This window comes from Oscarella lobularis, chromosome 2, assembly GCF_947507565.1.
Source record: "Oscarella lobularis chromosome 2, ooOscLobu1.1, whole genome shotgun sequence".
Lineage (NCBI taxonomy): Eukaryota > Metazoa > Porifera > Homoscleromorpha > Homosclerophorida > Oscarellidae > Oscarella > Oscarella lobularis.
Window position 1 is genome coordinate 148,256 of NC_089176.1, and position 15,955 is coordinate 164,210.

General features: G+C 47.8%; 4 protein-coding genes and 1 long non-coding RNA gene across 9 annotated transcripts; 3 read left to right on the top strand and 2 right to left on the bottom strand.

The window, feature by feature from the left end:
- Nucleotides 1–67: 67 nt before the first annotated feature.
- LOC136200021 (regulatory-associated protein of mTOR-like) lies at nt 68–7,135 on the top strand. 2 transcript variants are annotated; one of them, XM_065990349.1, is made up of 34 exons: nt 68–322; nt 538–640; nt 697–779; nt 836–913; nt 970–1,050; nt 1,107–1,197; nt 1,316–1,371; nt 1,424–1,611; nt 1,680–1,739; nt 1,786–1,886; nt 1,942–2,086; nt 2,143–2,218; nt 2,330–2,431; nt 2,491–2,574; nt 2,622–2,732; nt 2,787–2,861; nt 2,919–2,984; nt 3,040–3,231; nt 3,283–3,423; nt 3,485–4,060; nt 4,111–4,191; nt 4,241–4,344; nt 4,610–4,826; nt 4,889–5,047; nt 5,106–5,214; nt 5,440–5,554; nt 5,604–5,728; nt 5,893–5,994; nt 6,057–6,163; nt 6,216–6,346; nt 6,418–6,516; nt 6,566–6,682; nt 6,736–6,880; nt 6,938–7,135. In XM_065990349.1, exons 1-34 carry the CDS (start codon nt 137–139, stop codon nt 7,004–7,006), a joined length of 4,275 nt encoding a protein of 1,424 aa, XP_065846421.1. In that variant the 5' UTR covers nt 68–136; the 3' UTR covers nt 7,007–7,135. The 2 variants fall into 2 exon arrangements, with proteins under 2 accessions (XP_065846421.1, XP_065846422.1); XM_065990350.1 differs by having other exon boundaries at nt 4,613–4,826.
- Nucleotides 7,136–7,176: 41 nt separating this feature from the next.
- LOC136200024 (dynactin subunit 5-like) lies at nt 7,177–8,127 on the top strand. Its single transcript, XM_065990352.1, has 6 exons — nt 7,177–7,246; nt 7,296–7,364; nt 7,411–7,529; nt 7,586–7,697; nt 7,813–7,915; nt 7,972–8,127. The coding sequence occupies exons 1-6, from the start codon at nt 7,199–7,201 to the stop codon at nt 8,076–8,078; spliced, it is 558 nt and encodes a 185-aa protein (XP_065846424.1). The 5' UTR covers nt 7,177–7,198; the 3' UTR covers nt 8,079–8,127.
- On the bottom strand, nt 8,031–9,317 carry LOC136200022 (haloalkane dehalogenase-like). Its single transcript, XM_065990351.1, has 3 exons — nt 8,909–9,317; nt 8,469–8,822; nt 8,031–8,420 (listed from the first exon to the last, which is right to left on the bottom strand). The coding sequence occupies exons 1-3, from the start codon at nt 9,287–9,289 to the stop codon at nt 8,130–8,132; spliced, it is 1,026 nt and encodes a 341-aa protein (XP_065846423.1). The 5' UTR covers nt 9,290–9,317; the 3' UTR covers nt 8,031–8,129.
- Nucleotides 9,318–9,460: 143 nt separating this feature from the next.
- LOC136200326 (uncharacterized) lies at nt 9,461–11,239 on the bottom strand. The gene is made up of 3 exons (XR_010673345.1): nt 10,912–11,239; nt 9,770–10,852; nt 9,461–9,689 (listed from the first exon to the last, which is right to left on the bottom strand). It is a non-coding gene; the product is annotated as an uncharacterized lncRNA (long non-coding RNA).
- A 74-nt stretch (nt 11,240–11,313) lies between these two features.
- Nucleotides 11,314–15,427, top strand: LOC136200089 (uncharacterized). Of its 4 annotated transcripts, XM_065990416.1 has the most exons (13): nt 11,314–11,448; nt 11,510–11,661; nt 12,520–12,677; nt 12,724–12,943; nt 12,999–13,157; nt 13,219–13,604; nt 13,655–13,906; nt 13,968–14,169; nt 14,225–14,407; nt 14,494–14,620; nt 14,686–14,931; nt 14,980–15,355; nt 15,412–15,427. In XM_065990416.1, exons 2-11 carry the CDS (start codon nt 11,616–11,618, stop codon nt 14,720–14,722), a joined length of 1,770 nt encoding a protein of 589 aa, XP_065846488.1. In that variant the 5' UTR covers nt 11,314–11,448; nt 11,510–11,615; the 3' UTR covers nt 14,723–14,931; nt 14,980–15,355; nt 15,412–15,427. The 4 variants fall into 4 exon arrangements, with proteins under 4 accessions (XP_065846488.1, XP_065846486.1, XP_065846487.1 ...); XM_065990414.1 differs by having other exon boundaries at nt 11,320–11,661; XM_065990415.1 differs by lacking the exon at nt 15,412–15,427 and having other exon boundaries at nt 11,320–11,661; nt 14,980–15,387.
- Nucleotides 15,428–15,955: the final 528 nt, after the last annotated feature.

Below are 15,955 nucleotides of genomic sequence, written 5' to 3' on the forward strand. Positions count from 1 at the left end.
TGTTTGTGAGCTATTGACGGCTATTTACACTAACATCACGTGACCGCAAGCCTAGTGAGCGCACGCTCATCCCCATCCTCTCTTGTTTCCTCTCCTTTTTCCTTTCGAAGGCGCCGCTGGAGTCGGAATCGGGGTGATGGCTGCGCACCGTTTCGGCACCTTCGAGTGCGATCTGGCAGCGGACGATACGGACGATGCAGACGACGTCGAGACGGAAAGCGAGCTCGAATGGCGTCTTCCATTGTGTTTCGTTCAGCGGCGTCACTTCGAGCCGATCGAAGCACCGAAAGAGCTTCTGTACAGTTGGAGAATGAAGGAGCGAGTAAGTCGAAGGGTAGCGAGGGCCCCCTTGTTATCGAACGTCCCCAATATGGGCCACCCCAAAGGTGAGCACGGGCGTTCTGTATTATTTTGAGAGTGAACGGAGAAATAGAGAACCTTTGCTTCGTACGCAGAGGGACCAAGATTAGTTAGGCAGCATTTCAAATATTCTCGAAGAGAGGATACATTATAATCTCTCGTTTTTTTTACTCGAAGATGAAGACTGTGAGCGTTGCACTTGTTCTCTGTCTCAACGTCGGCGTTGATCCGCCGGACGTCATGAAGCCGTCGCCTTGCGCTCGCATGGAGACGTGGATCGGTGAGTAATAAGACTCACTAGGACTGGAGGAGAGAGTCGAGCCTTTTTCGTATTAGATCCGATGTCGATGGCTCCGCAAAAGGCGCTCGAAACAATTGGGAATACACTCCAGCGACAGTATGAAAGGTGGCAGCCAAAGGCAAGCGACTATAAGAAATGTATGTGTATTTTTTTTTGATGTGGATATCTCTTTAGGCGAGATACAAGCAGAGTCTCGATCCGACGACGGATGACGTGAAGAAATTGTGCACTTCTCTTCGAAGGAACGCAAAGGCACGTGATTTTTCTGAGAGAAAATTTACGGCAAAGGAGGAAGAGCTAAACTCTAGGGTGAACGCGTCTTGTTTCACTACAATGGACACGCCGTTCCGAAGCCGACGACAAACGGCGAAATCTGGGTTTTCAATAAAGTGAGAAACCGTGGAAAGGGGAATTTTCTAGCGGGGATCATTAAATGATGACGTAGAGCTACACTCAGTACATTCCGCTCTCGCTCTACGATTTGCAATCGTGGATGACAAGTCCGTCGATTTACGTCTGGGACTGTAACAACGCGGGTACGTTGAATAAATAATAATTAATATATACAGACATACGGTATAGATGATAGTCGTTTCAATTGTTCAATTATTATTATTAGCTTGAGATGCATTCTAATGACGTTTTCTTTTCAAGGTCTTGTTCTTGATTCCTTTGAAAAATTTGCTGATCAACGGACAAACGATCATCGAGTAAGCATTAGACATCATTTTCGGTCAGTATATACGTTTTTCTTTTCCTCAGGCGCGTCTGAAAGCTCAAGGGACGTACGACCCGGCGACAATGAGTCCTCCTTTACCGCCGCCTGCCGTTCAAAACTACATTCAAATGGCTGCCTGCGGCGTCAATCAACTTCTGCCCATGAATCCGGAACTGCCCGCGGACTTGTTCACATGCTGCCTGACGACGCCAATCAAGATTGCCTTGCGTTGGTGAGACAGGAGCATTTCGAGACGATTCCTTATAGTAACTCCTGTTAATGTTTCTCTTCATCTTGTAGGTACGTCTTGCAGAAGACGAACAGACTGAGGCCAAGTGTCAGTCTCGAAGCTTTGGACAAGTGAGTCTCATAGAATAGACTTGAGGAAATAATATCAATTGTTTAGAATCCCCGGTCGTCTAAGCGATCGTCGGACTCCTTTAGGCGAACTGAATTGGATCTTTACTGCTGTCACGGACACTATAGCGTGGAACGTTCTGCCTCGCGGTGAGCTTTTAGATGCCGGTTTGTTTATTAGTGTATTATTTTTTTTTTGATATAGATTTGTTTCAGCAACTTTTTCGTCAAGATCTTCTCGTTGCAAGTCTCTTTCGTAATTATCTACTGGCGGAGAGGATCATGAGATCGTATCACTGTGTGCCGGTAACGACGCCGTCTCTTCCTGAAACGCACAACCATCCGTTGTGGTAAAGACGACGTATTCGAAAGGAAGAAAAATGTAGAAACGTATTTTTTCACGCAGGCAATCTTGGGATTTATCTGTTGACTTGTGCCTATCTCAACTCCCGTCACTCCTTGAGGGAAACAGCACTTTTCAAGTGAGACGAGAAGTTTTTTATTAATTATAGTCATAGTCGAGTCTAGCATTGCACGTTATCAATAATGTCCCAAAAAGTGAAGGGCGTTTGTCACCTTACTCGTTTTCCTAGTTTTCGCCGTTTTTCAGTGAACAACTGACCGCCTTTCAAGTTTGGTTGGCACTTGGCGAGAAGGAGAGAGACTCGCCCGAACAGCTTCCCATCGTTTTGCAGGTAAGCGCCTCGCGGGCGAGGAAAAATTCTCGTGTTCCTGTCAACCATTGTGAATTTAGGTTTTGCTCAGTCAAATGCACCGGCAAAGAGCGCTGGACCTATTAGGGAAATTTCTTGACTTGGGTCCTTGGGCTGTGGAGCAGGTCAGTTATAGTTTGGGGGCTACGTTTTTTATTTCTTTTCTCTGTAGGCTCTTTCTGTTGGCATTTTTCCGTATGTGCTGAAACTACTTCAGAGTACGGCGAGAGAACTCCGGCCCATGCTGGTCAAAATATGGGCGAAAATACTTGCCGTCGATCCAGTAGGGACATTTAGTCTGATTGAAATGTTAGAGTGTCATCATCTGTCTTCGCAGACCTGTCAATCTGACTTAATAAAGGACGGAAGCCATCGCTATTTCTTAGCGATTCTTTCTGACCCATACGTCACGGTACGAAAGCCTGGTTATGACCAGACGGCAATAGCACTTTCATTTCCTTCGTCGCAGCCCAATGAAAGAACGATGGCCGCTTTTGTTCTGGCAACAATCGTCAACAACTATCCTCAAGGCCAGGCAAGTTCCTATAGGAAGCATCAATATTTGTTAATCCGTTTTCCTTGTCATATAGGAGTTATGCGTAAAGGGTCAGCTGATTGCCCTGTGCCTGGAACAGCTGCAGGAACGACAGCGAGTGCGTCGCCAATGGCTTGCGATTTGTCTCGGCCGAATTTGGCGAAACTACGAAGAAGCGAAGTGGGTCGGCGTGCGCGACCGCGCTCACGAGAAACTCTACACTCTCCTAGCGGATCCTCACCCGGAAGTAATTAGCAAAAAAATTGCATTTCGATTGCTTTTAAATTAATTCCCAAAGGTTCGAGCGGCTGCCACATTTGCATTGGGAACGTTCATTGGGGTCGTTTGCGAGAGAAACGATCACGTGAACGCCATCGACAACAGCGTTGTCTCCAAGCTCCTGACTACAGCCAACGACGCAAGTCGACTAGTAAGACAGGTGAGTAGGAGAAAATCATCAGATTGACTCTTCTTAGGTATGATTTTTCTCTCTCTCATAGGAACTGGTGGTCGCTCTCCAAGGCTACGTGACGCAACTCGAAGGGACAATGTCCGCCGTCGCCGCTCTCATGATGGAAGAGGAGCGACAGAAGGAGGAGAAGATGAAAAGCAATCAGAGTCTCAGCACGGTGCACGCATCGGGCGAATGGGTCGTCGTCAATCACAAGGACACCGAGTCTCCCGTCGTACAAGCTCTCAACAACATCGGCATTGGATCGCAGACGACGACGGCGGCGGCGGCGGCGACGGCTATGTCATCGTCTACGACGTCGTCTTCGTCGTCGCCAAGGAAGGTTCACGTGAAAGCGGAAGGCGGAGTGGCGAAGAGTTCTAGCGTTCCGCGTAGTCTTACTGCGTCTAGTTTGGGTGGCGGCGGCGGCGGAAGGTCGCATTCGCCGACGACGACAATTGCGCTACCGGCTGTCGTTATGGCGACGAGCAGCGGGAGTAGCAGTTTGAGTAGTGGCGGCGGTAGTCCGAACACGGGCGGCGGCGCGTCGAGTATGATAGACCCAGGAATGATGAGATCGTCGCCTTTGTTTGGGTTTCATCCCGTCTACGTCAACACGTGGAAGGCAAGGCCGAGGGGAAAATAGTCGCTTCATAATTGTTTGCTCTTTTTTAGGTCCTGTTGTCATTGTACAGCGATCCTTTTCCGGACGTTGCGTCGTCTTCGGCGGCTGTTGTCAATCAAATTCGTGCTCGAGTAAATACATTGTAATTAATATTTGCGCTTAGTCATCTTCTCTTTTGAGGCAATGAATTCCGCTCAGCCCCAACGGTGTCGAGGGAGTTCCGTCGGATCGCACTCGGCACCAAGTTCGCCGACAGGCCGACCGAAACAGCTCATTGGCGAAAGGTTTGCTAGATTGACTGCTTAGCTAAGATAGCTAGCTATTGACGTACTACTTATTTTTTCACCGTTAAATTACCAAACAACCATCCTTGAAGTGTAGCAGCATGGGGAATTTGATAACGAGAAACTTTTTGTTATAAATTTTCTAGTTTGAATATCGTTACGTGTGACGCCTACGCTGAGGGCCCTTGCGTTGATTAACGTGTCTAGTGTCTACAAGCCTGATCTGTAGCCTAAAAGACATTGAGTAATGCGATTTCTTTTGCAGCAGCTCGGGATCGACGATAGTCTCGCCCGAGCTGTCATTAGCCGGTAGAGGCGAATTGAATATGATGGCGTCAGCACCAATTGGCAGAATGCCGACGTCGACGAAAAGAGGCACGATGCCGTCGGCAAGCAGCGCAAGTGCGCTGTCGGCTCGACATTCGGAGCAGTTTTCGACGAAGAGGACAATCTTTGGAAGGGGCCCTTCGTTATTCCAAAAGGCAAGCTTCATTGATCAAGAAAGCGTACACTATATTAATGGAAAACGTTTCTTTTTTTTCAGAAAGCTGGACAAACAGACTCGCCGGCTGCGTCAGATGATATTCAGCACCACCAGTCGTCGACACAGCTTCTGCGTCACCCGCCTCAGGAACAAATTGGCGTACTGAAGACAGACTTCTGCGAATGGAGTGCTTGTCATTTTTCTCGTTCAACAACGAGGGTAATGTTAACCTTTTTGCCTTGTCTCGACTCACGATATTCCTCCTCCTATATTCTAGGTGCCGGACTATCGAGATCAGTACAGTGACGCCTTCCTGGAGCGAGAAAAACGTTTTCGACGCAACGCCAAAGTTCGAAAAAATTCTGAGCCAGAGCGGAAAAAAGCAGGTTTGCTTGCATTTTAGCGTAGCTCTACTTAACTGTATGGTCTACTCTTGCTCGTTTTTTGCTTGTAATCGTCTTTATCATTCGGTACCATACAGTAAAGAGGCGCGTTTTTCAATTTTTAGCGCGTCTTTTTAGCTGCAGACCGCGCACAAAGCTAGCCTAATACGATCCTAAGCCTCTACCAAAGCCTTGCATTTTACGCTTTCTCTCTCTTTTTTTTTGTAGACAAATGTAAACTTGAAGATCAAATTTTAGTCAACCGGACCGCTCACCGTCCGTACTGCCTGCGCTTTCATCCCTATGAGACGGAACTAATCGTCGGCGAAAAATCCAACATTGGGTAAGTCTGAGTCAACCTTCTGTCTTCGCTGACAAACGTTCACCTCAAGGATCTGGGACTGGGAAAAGGGAAGACGAATGCACCTCTTCTCGAATCGATCGCCGAAGCACAGTCACATCACCAATCTAGATTTCGTTAATCCTCACGACAAAAGCTTTCTTCTGGTCGGCACAGGTAAGGGCTAACGTTAAAAGGATATTATTAATCAGGGCGAAAAGCGTTTGAAAATAGGCTGCGCGTATTTTTCTATTGATTATCGATACCCCAACTTCTTAATTCTAGAGGGCTCAGGGGGAATTGTTGTCGAGTCATTCGCTTTTAAAATTATACACTTGCAGATGACGGAAATGTTCGATTATGGAAAAACTATGCCACGGCTGGACCGGAACTGGTAACCGCTTGGAGAGCACTGTCAGAAAAGTTGACGTCTTCGACGCGAGGTAAACGCTATTGGAAGGGGAGCGACTCGACGCTCTCTCCAACTTTGTGTGTGGTGATTTAGGCTCTGGATTGGTATTGGAATGGAAACAGCAGTCAGGCCGCCTGTTTGCATCCGGCGATGTCCGCTACATACGCGTTTGGGACGTTGCTAAAGAGATGCAAGTTCAGGTATTGGGGAGACTATTATAGGTGGCTGCCTTACGCTCTTACCTTCCTTTAGGATATTGCCACCGGTGCCGAAAGCTGTGTCACGTGTCTGACAAGCGACGAAGCTGGCCGATCGCTGCTGGTTGCCGGCTGTGGAGACGGAACAGTTCGACTGTTTGATCATCGCTGTCCGTCGGGAGAAAAGTAAGAATCGCCTCGCTTTGCACGTGTAGATGATATGACGATTTATTCAATGATTGATTTCCTTCTCGCAGCGTTGTTTCGAGTCACGTTATGACGTTGAAGGAGCACAATTCGTGGATCGTCAAAGCGTTCATGCAACCGGGAACCGACGGAAAAATCTTGACCGGAAGGTTCGTTTCGCGCGGCGCAGAGAGCGATGGTCACTCTCTCTCACTGTAGCATGCACGGTGACGTTAAGCTTTGGGATCCGCGTTTTACGGAGTCGGTCAAAACCATTCGGCTCTCGTCAATGTTGAGTACGCTGGCATTTCATGAACGGGCCAACATCTTTGCCTAGTATACCATGCGTCACGTAGATAAGAGTTCTCGTTTGATTATCTTTTTTCTAGTGGATCAGCCCAGTCGTCATCGACGGATGACATGATAAAGATATACAATCTAAATGGTAAAACGCTCAGCACTATTCGCTACTTATCTGGGTTTATGGGCAATCGGATATCTCCAACTTCGTGTCTTGTGTTTCATCCTTACAAGGTACGTCTTGCCCTGTCTGCTTTCTAGCCGCTAAATGATCGATTGCACTCTCTCTAGTCTCTCCTGGCTGTTGGAAGTCAGGATTGCATTTTGTCAGTGTACACTGGCGAAAGGCCAAAAAAATGAGGATGACAAAAGATAATGTAGGTTTTTTGGACTTTAGTGTGTACAGTTACCGGCTATTGTGCGGTCGGTTATTATTCTAGATTTTGTCTCCCTTCGATCGTTTTTTTAATGGAAAGTTATTTTGATTGATTTGTTAGTGTCTGACACGGCGGACAGAGTGTACCGCGCCCTTCCCTTCTAGCGCGCGCTGTCATGGAGCTCCAAGACGAACACTACGTGAAATCGACGTACATAGAGACAGTTCGTGCTCTTATCGTAGCTTTAACAATAGTTTGACGTTGTTCAATAGGCGTCGGGCAATCGAGTGAGTCGCCAATCGGTTCTGTGCGGCAGCCAAAACATCATACTAAACGGAAAGGTATTCTAGCCCGTTTAATCGGCGCAAACAATACGACGGTACACAGAGCATTATCCAAGCCGACTGCGTCGTTCGCGGCGACTTGGCTAACATCAAAATCGGTCGTCTGTGCGTCATCAAAAAGGGAACGGTGCTTCGACCTGCATTCAAGAAATTCGCCAAAGGGCAAGACATTTTCTGCTGTGTCGATCGCTGACTATTGCCTTCGTTCGCACACTAAGGGTCGCCTTCTTTCCTCTCGTCGTCGGCGATCACGTTCTGATTGAAGAAGATTGTGTCGTCAGCGCGGCCAACATTGGGTCTTTTGTTCACATCGGAAAGAACTGTGTCATAGTAAGAGAGAGCCTTTAGTTGAGCTGTCCCTCCATGAGTACAGTACCATAGATGTACTAGAGATTAATTAGCATTTATCCTTTTCCTTGAACTTGATCTGTTCCTTCTTCTAAAGGGACGAAGGTCGATATTGAAAGACTGCTGTCGAATTGAGGACAACACCGTTGTACCGCCTGAAACGGTTGTACTGCCCTTTTCACGCTTTTCTGGCAACCCTGGTACGTACATACACTCATCTTGACGTGCAAGAAAACGGGCTGAAATTTTCTTGTAGGACGACAGGTGGGCGAACTACCCGAATCGACTCAAGACATTATGCTCGACTTGACAAAGTCATTCTACCAGCATTTTATTCCTCTTAGGCAAGACAAACGAAAATAGAGCAGCAACTCAACTGGACTGCTACGAAAAGCTACAGCACACTAATCAATCCTACTGCGTCAAAAGGTCTTGAATTTGCTGGGCGATTTCTTCCCCTTTGTCCTCCTGCAGAAAGTGACCAGCTCCCTTTATGACGACACTGGGCACGTTCTGAGCACCAGGTATGATTTTCTTAAAAAATGCCGCGGCACCGGCTAGGATGGGATCCTTGTCTGAAAACATCACCAACGCCGGCTTTTTCCACTGTTGAAGAATTCCTCTAGCCGATTTGGACGAAGCAACAACACTCGGACTCATGCCCCTATACAGAGGAACCATGAGAGGCCACTTGGCAGGACCAACCTAAAATAAAATACTGGTATTTTAATAGGCGGAGACAACGGTTCTTACCTTGAAATCCTTATTAGGGAATGGAGCACTGTAGGCTGCAGCAATGGAAGAGGGAAGTCCGCGTATAGCCTGTTTCATGATGTAGTCAATAGGCAGCCATTGGCCGAAACAAAACGTGAGGCTTCTCCACAGGATAAAGTTCAGCTTTTGGTTCCGCGTCAAAAATCGACCTCCAAACGGCGCTATGGTCGTGTTCAAGATGACGAGACGTCCTATTCGGTCTTCAATCAATTCCAACGCGCCCAGACCGGTTATGCCGCCCCAGTCCTGCACCACCAAAGTGACGTTCTGCAAGTCTAGAGCCTCAAAGATCTCCCTAACGGTTCGCAAGTGCAGTTCGTGAGTGAAGAACGCCTTCAGGAAAAAATCATAAAAAATGGAGCAATACATTTCTTAATTAAATCTTAATTAATTTAATTAATTATTTTTTGACGTCATACCGGGTCGCTTGGCTTATCGGACTTTCCGAACCCGATGAAATCCGGTGCGATGACGCGATGACCGTGGCTCGCAAGCGGACTGATGATCTTTCGATAGAGATAGGACCACGTCGGTTCGCCGTGCAGGCAGACGATCGTCTCGCGCGCATCTCTCGGACCTTCGTCGACGTAGTGAACGCGAAATCCTTCGATTTCTATGTAGTGGGGCTCGAAGGCGTAGCCGGGAAGCGAAGCGAAACACGTTTCCGGCGTTCTTAGGCTCACGGGAAGCTGTCTGCGATAGACGCGCTTCCATACCGCTTCGAACGCGTAGCGCCAAACCCCGACGGCGTTGAAGATCCCGATGAGAACGATTTTGCGTACGAAACCGACGATCGCCATCAGAGCCCTAGATAAATCATGAGCGGGTCACGTGTGGGTTGGGCGCCCGTATATAAAAAGCACGCCGCTAGTAAAAGAGGACTAGCTGCTGTACCCGTGCTTCGCACGGGTAGGGAATTTTCATTTTCCAGCAAATCTTTCACTACTAAATAAGTTATTAAACCTGGAGCCAAAGTTTTAGTTACTGGCGTATAAATCAAATAATTTTGATACCGAACCCGTTCATTTAGGTTTCGATATCTGAAACACGGGATTTACGGACGGCCGTTTAAACGGTATAATTTATTCACCAGAGTTTTCCGAGGTCCCTTTACCATCAGCGGAATCTGCCTGAGGTGATTTCACTGCAGCGCCCACTGCATGCAACGCTCTCGGGCGCCTGCTAGATCTGTAGAGGTCACTAAAAAGGCGAACGCCATATCAGTTTACTGTTATAATTTTTCACAATAGAATAAATTAGATTTTCCAGGGTCACTTTACCATGGCCGAAATTTGCCGAGGCGCCCACTATCCTTTTCTGGTGTAAAGGTGGCTTTGGTTAATCCGTTCTGTTACAATTTATTCAAAGCGGAATAAATTTGACAGATGCGATTTTCCGACGTCCCTTTCATCACCAAAATCTGTCGGCAATGGCTTCACTGCGGCGCCCACTAATGCTCCATTGGCCATTGTGGTGCGACCTCTTGAGGCCTACTCAGGGCGCGTCGGCTAATCACCCCTCTTATAATATATTCACACTGATTCCACTACGGCGCCCGCTACCGCGATACTGGCCAGTTTTTGGCGTCTGCTTGAGGCCGTCACGAAGGTTCATCACTTCTGTTATAATTTATTCGCTGCGGAATAAATTTTACGGTCATGATTTTACCAAAATAATCCTTTGGCATGGTTTCACTGCGGCGCACACTAACGCTCCGCAGGCTATTGTCGGGCGTCTGCCCGAGGCTTACTAAAACCTCTGTTCTAAGTTATTTACAACCGAATAAATTTGGGGACAAAACGATTTTTCTACGCCCCATAATCATGACCGGATTTTGCCGGGACTTATTCTACTAAGGCGCCCGCTACCGCTTTACAGGCTTTTTTCTGGCGTTGGCAATGGCTTTACTGCGGCGCCCACTAACGCTCCGCAGGCCATTGTCGGGCGTCTGCTTGAGGCTTAGTAAAACCTCTGTTCTAATTAATTTACAACCGAATAAATTTGACAAAATCATTTTTCTACGCTCCTTAAACATGACCAGACTTTGCCGGAACTGATTCCGCTAAGGCGCCCGCTACCGCTTTACAGGCCATTTTCTGGCGTTGGCAATTGCTTTACTGCGGCGCCAACTAACGCTGCGCGCAGGCCACTGTCGGGCGTCTGCCCGAGGCTTACTAAAACCTCTATTCTAAGTTATTTACAACCGAATAAATTTGACGAAACGATTTTTTCACGTCCCTCAATCATGACCGGACTTTGCCGGGCCACTGAGGCGCCCGCGCTACCGCCATACAGGCCATTTTCTGGCGTTTGCTTGAGGCAGCGCGATCGAAGGGCGCGTTGGCTAATCACATCTGTTCTAACTTATTCGCAGCAAAATAAATATGTCAGTTACGAATCTCCGACGTCACGTAATCTTTACCGGAATTCGACGGCGATGACTTCGGTGCGGCGCCCATGCACGCATACTGACGCTCGATCTGCGGGCACTTTTCGGGCGCTCGCTAGATCTCTAGAGGCTACACGAAGGACGCCTAGGCCCAATCACTTCATTTACACCACGGAACGAATTCTGCGGAATTGATTTTCCGGGGTCACTGCACCATGATCGCCGAAATATTCCAGCGGCGCCCACCGACGCTCTGCGGGGCCTTTCTCGGGCGTGAGCTCGAAGCTACGTACGCGAAGAGCGCCAAAGCCGACCGACGGGCCAGTGCAGGCCGTTCGACGGCGCCCGTTCGCGGCGCGCGCGGTCCCGGAGGGTCACGCGAGGAACGCGACGGCACCGTAAAATTATCGATGGCGATCACGTGGCGCTCGGTCCCGTATTGGCAATGGCGTCGTTTGGGCTATAGATGTCGTCTGATTTCTCTCGCTCGCTCTGCGGAGCTCGATTGCTTCGGCGAAGCACTGATACCGCATTGCGTTCCTTTCGGCGATCTGTTGTAGCAGCAGAGAGGTGACATTCGGCGTCAGCTTGCAGAATTCCGATGATTAATTATTAGTCATGTGAACGTCAGGTGAGATTATTTAAAAGTTTGCTTTGCCGTCGGCTGTCATTAGTTGGAGCACGCTCACTCGAGCAAGAGCGAAGAGCGCAGTCAGCTGGAACCAATACCAGTCAAAATGGATCGATTGCGTCTCGTGAAAACATGCTGTAGCCGTCCACAAGGTTAGACCGTTAGGTACCTCAGGATGTAAGAGTTTCCGCCTCGGGTTGTCGTCACTATGGCAATTTAGACTACCTAGACGTTTAGTAGCGCATTTCTTCGACGCATACAGTGTAGTGATACAATACTGACGAAATGACGAGATATAATGGAGTACGCGCTCAAGCTGACATCCAGTGCATAATATATATATGCGTCAGCTGTACGTCGCCCGCCGTACTTTCTCAACTCAGACAGTGTACTTCGACACTGTCAATCGTGATTGTAGAATATCCGAGTCGCGCAATCTCTCCTCTTGAAACAAAGTTTGCCCGCCCTGCAGTCGCGTCACCCTTTGTCAGCTTGCCGTACTCTCCCACGCACACGCACACACGCCCACGATTCTAGAGGAGCCTAGCGCCTTTGGTTAAGTTCAATATGTGCAACAGTCTGTCAGGAGAAGCCACTAATCACTAATGCAATTTTCGTCTAGCCTATCGTCTAGCCCAGAGCCGTATATAGAGAGAGCTGGGCATCCTAATTAATCAAGTGACTTTATGGACGCCATTTTGTGTACTCTCCGTAGTCAAGACTGCACGAGAAACGGTCTCGAGTTCCTTAGAGTTTTGCACCGTTTATACGGGAGATCAGGGAGAAGGGACTGGCTTGCGAGGCTAGCCCTGGACTTTACTTTTACGCCTCCAGGAAGTGCAACGTCTTTTTCTTTATCTGTACTTGTAAGCAGTGACTGGGATGGACGCTATATGTAGTGCCCCTTCGCGTAGTGTGAACCTGGACAAAAAATGGCGTCCAAAATGCCACGTGACACCCTAGCGCTCGTGGAGATGTCGCAGCTCTCTCTATATACGGCTCTGGTCTAGCCTATCGCATTCACGTGTTCACTGGCAAGGAATCATCGAGCGTCAACGTTCGCGTCAAAGTCGCCATCATCGCATCGAAACAGGAGAAACCCTTCGTCATATCGTTGGACGAGCGGACGAGCGCGAAAGAACGCACGCAACTTTTTCGACCTGACACTGTTAGCTAAAAATAGTAGTCGACTTCTGAGAAAATTTTTTTCGTAGGAAGACGTATTTGTTGTCGACTGCGAGCAGCAGTTGGGCGAAATCGGATTGATCGAAGTGACTAACGAATCGCTCAGCAATAAACAGCGAGACTGGTTTCTCGACTGGATTGCCGTCGAGGATGCGTCCGCTCGACGAGCTTACGTCTTTCCCTGCAACATGTGGCTGTCGTCGGAGAAAGGCGACGGCAGAGAAACCCGCATCTTGATGATTCACAAAGGTACTGCTTCCCTGAACTATTATACTGTTTATGTTGCATATATGCAAGCATACAGTTGTGCGTACGTCGACGGTGAAACGCGGTCAATCTTTTATGAAGGCTGCAGTTTACCTACCTGACAGCGCTTACAAGACCAAAGCTTGCTATTCCCTTTTGAAAGATTCGCCGAACGATACTGACGCAGCATCGGTGAAGAATTTGCTAGCGTCCGTTGGTAATACCGTTGCACGATTAAATCGCATTCCTGTAATGCACGGTTTTTTTTTCTCCATCAGCTATTGAACGCCCTCTTCACAATTGGGCTCGCAATATCAAGATCGATAACGTTCTCTGCTTCTATCCCACAACCATTGATGACGTGAGAAACATCATCAAGTGGTCAGCCGCCGCCGGCCTTAGCGTTCGCACGTGCGGTTCGACTCACTCGTGGACGATGCTCTATCCCGACAGCGGTCAAGTGCTCATCGACCCTCGTCACCTTCAGCCGGAGAAAGGCGAGAAATTGATCGATTACGACGAAAAGGAAGCGTGCGTCACCGTCCTGTGCAACGCAACGACGCTTCAAGTCAAAAACGACCAACTCGAGAAGAAATATAATTTTCTTTTCAATGCAATTTTGAGCGGCGTGACGTACGGCGGTCTCATTGGAACAGGATGCCACGTAAGTAATAAAGACAATTTTTTTTACTTTGTTATTCTACTGGTATATAGGGTGTCGGAAAAAATTGCCCTGCTATTCCCGACATAGTCGAAGAAATTCACGTGGTTAACAGCAGTGGTGACCTATGCATTTACGACCGCACCGACGAGGCTCGCTTGAGAGCCGTCACCACGAGCATGGGCCTGTTCGGTTTTATATACAAAATCAAATTCAAGGTGCTTCCGAAAGAGCTCATAGTGAAGGCCGTGAACTCTTTTGAGTACAAAGTCGGCGATACGCTTCTCAACGCTTCGAATTTGAAGGTATATAATTTTCTCTTTCACTGATTATGATGAGGAGGAGGATCTTTGATATACTGTATAGGCGCTTGTGAGCAAGAATTTCTCGACTGAAATCTATTGGTTTCCGTTCAATCAGCTGCCGCTTCCGGAAGGAATTCTCAATTTGCTCGCTCCCAAAGTCATGGACAACCTCTTTCCGAAATTGAGTGTCGACGAGATGGTCGGCAAGTGGAGAGCAGCTGGCGATGAATTATACGTGAGAGAAGTTAATTTCGACGAGAACGGCAAGTGGCGCGACTTCTTTGAAGAAGACAGGGTCTTATTTTATTTTTTACTTAGGAAAACCGGCGAAGTGCGATTTTTACATCCGTGAAACAATTATCGATTTTTTTCAGGAAAAGCTCGTCAATATTCCCAAGTTCGCCGCCGATCATCAGGAGGCAATTCCTGTTCTTAGCTCCTTTGCCCATCATGTTCAGAAGCCTTTCAAACTTTTCAACTTGAACTGGGTCAGCCAGAAAGGTAAAAATGAAAATGTATTAGAGACTGCTTTCGGCACGCTTCAATCTCGTTTGAGAAAAAGGGCTAACGTTTTTTTTGTGCTATAGCGTGGTTCAAGAGTTGCCGCGCGCAATTCACTACAGAAAGTTTGTCCACGACGGATTCCGTGTTTTCGACATGGAATTCGCTTTCATCGTCGAAGAGGACTATCAGAACATCGTCGATGCTTGCCAGGTCAGTTAATTAATTAAGACTGCGTTGACTGCATGACCCCGAGTTGACGGTGCTTTGGTTTATAGATTGTTGTGGATACCATTGAAGAGTACGCCGGGGTGAAAGACAGAAGCTCGGGGATTCGGCAGTATCCGATGTCTTTAGCGTTCGAGATGCGATTCATGTCGGCTAGCCAAAGTTTTCTCTGTCCGGCCGTCGTTGGCAAAACGTCGCCGGGGGACGATATCAAAGTGGCGTGCATCGAAGTCCTGGCTTTCGGGAACCTGGAAACTCGCCCTCTGTGGAAAAAGTTTGCGGAGGAATTAGCACAGGTAAAATGCCAAGGGCGATGAAGACTTGTTTTTCAATTTGTTCTGCAGAAATGGATGAATGTCAAAACGACCGTGAAGCCGCTGCCCCACTGGGGCAAAGCCTCAGAATTGGGGCAAAAGAGCGACTTTGTTCAGTACCTGTGGGAAAACAACGGTAGCAACATGACAGAATTTCTCCGCCATCTGAAGTCGTCTGGTGCCGATCCCAATCAAATTTTTTTCAACGATTACCTGAAAGCCATTTTTCGTCAGGAGACGTGAAACGGTCTAACTTACTTTTTATATGTGTAGCTGCACGGCTGGTTAGCCTCTTACCCAGACCCTTTCTCGGTGCCGGATGCTCCGAGAAAGGGTCTGGTATTGTACCACCCCACCACAAACCACTGGGGGAACCGTTGCCCGAGTACTGTACACAGTTGCCCGAGTACAGTACACGCCGCAATCGGTAGTAATAGATCGACGTTTTACTCTTCTACGTAGGTCTCTGCATCCATTCGAAACGACCGTTCGCACACGAACAAATGGTACTTGGGAGCATTAGTTTTCGACGTGGAGCAGTTCTAACCCCTTTTATTTTCATTCGTTTCTACGTTTTTTCTAGTTTCGTGAAGAAGGAGCAGCGCATCGACCAGGTTCGCACCTTTGGGGCCCCCCATAGACGTGCACTTTGTTTTTTTTGCGCAGGGTTTTGGGGACAATATCATCAGGTTACATCATTCAAAAGGTAAATGTTTGTCAATCATTTATGGTGATTCTTCTTTTTTCTTGAATTATTTCTTTTGAAGGAACTGACCCAGCTGGAAGATCATTTGGGGAGAATCAAGGTAACCGTATAAATTGTCAACTGTAAAGTTTGTTGTCTCGTATAGCACAACTCTTTTTTGCAGTATTGATTGTTAATTAAAGTGGGAAACCCAGAAAGAAGCAACTTTTATGCATATATAGTTTTTTTGTAGCGTAGTTAGTAATTTGCACGGTGCACCTTTGCATCGCGTGCTAGTACGTGCTGTGATCTCCCAGCGCG

What these genes read in the sequence shown, in the direction of transcription:
- LOC136200021 (XM_065990349.1), top strand. Translation starts at nt 137, where the DNA reads ATGGCTGCGCACCGTTTCGGCACCTTCGAGTGCGATCTGGCAGCGGAC. An exon ending in AAATACTTGCCGTCGATCCA is followed by an intron (nt 2,733 to 2,786) that starts GTAGGGACATTT and finishes CTGTCTTCGCAG; the next exon opens with ACCTGTCAATCTGACTTAAT. An exon ending in ACAACTATCCTCAAGGCCAG is followed by an intron (nt 2,985 to 3,039) that starts GCAAGTTCCTAT and finishes CTTGTCATATAG; the next exon opens with GAGTTATGCGTAAAGGGTCA.
- LOC136200024 (XM_065990352.1), top strand. Translation starts at nt 7,199, where the DNA reads ATGGAGCTCCAAGACGAACACTACGTGAAATCGACGTACATAGAGACA. An exon ending in TTCAAGAAATTCGCCAAAGG is followed by an intron (nt 7,530 to 7,585) that starts GCAAGACATTTT and finishes TCGCACACTAAG; the next exon opens with GGTCGCCTTCTTTCCTCTCG. An exon ending in ACGCTTTTCTGGCAACCCTG is followed by an intron (nt 7,916 to 7,971) that starts GTACGTACATAC and finishes ATTTTCTTGTAG; the next exon opens with GACGACAGGTGGGCGAACTA.
- LOC136200022 (XM_065990351.1), bottom strand. Translation starts at nt 9,289, where the DNA reads ATGGCGATCGTCGGTTTCGTACGCAAAATCGTTCTCATCGGGATCTTC. An exon ending in CCGATAAGCCAAGCGACCCG is followed by an intron (nt 8,823 to 8,908) that starts GTATGACGTCAA and finishes TTTTTCCTGAAG; the next exon opens with GCGTTCTTCACTCACGAACT. An exon ending in TCCCTAATAAGGATTTCAAG is followed by an intron (nt 8,421 to 8,468) that starts GTAAGAACCGTT and finishes ATTTTATTTTAG; the next exon opens with GTTGGTCCTGCCAAGTGGCC.
- LOC136200089 (XM_065990416.1), top strand. Translation starts at nt 11,616, where the DNA reads ATGGATCGATTGCGTCTCGTGAAAACATGCTGTAGCCGTCCACAAG. An exon ending in CATCTTGATGATTCACAAAG is followed by an intron (nt 12,944 to 12,998) that starts GTACTGCTTCCC and finishes GCAAGCATACAG; the next exon opens with TTGTGCGTACGTCGACGGTG. An exon ending in TCAACGCTTCGAATTTGAAG is followed by an intron (nt 13,907 to 13,967) that starts GTATATAATTTT and finishes TATACTGTATAG; the next exon opens with GCGCTTGTGAGCAAGAATTT.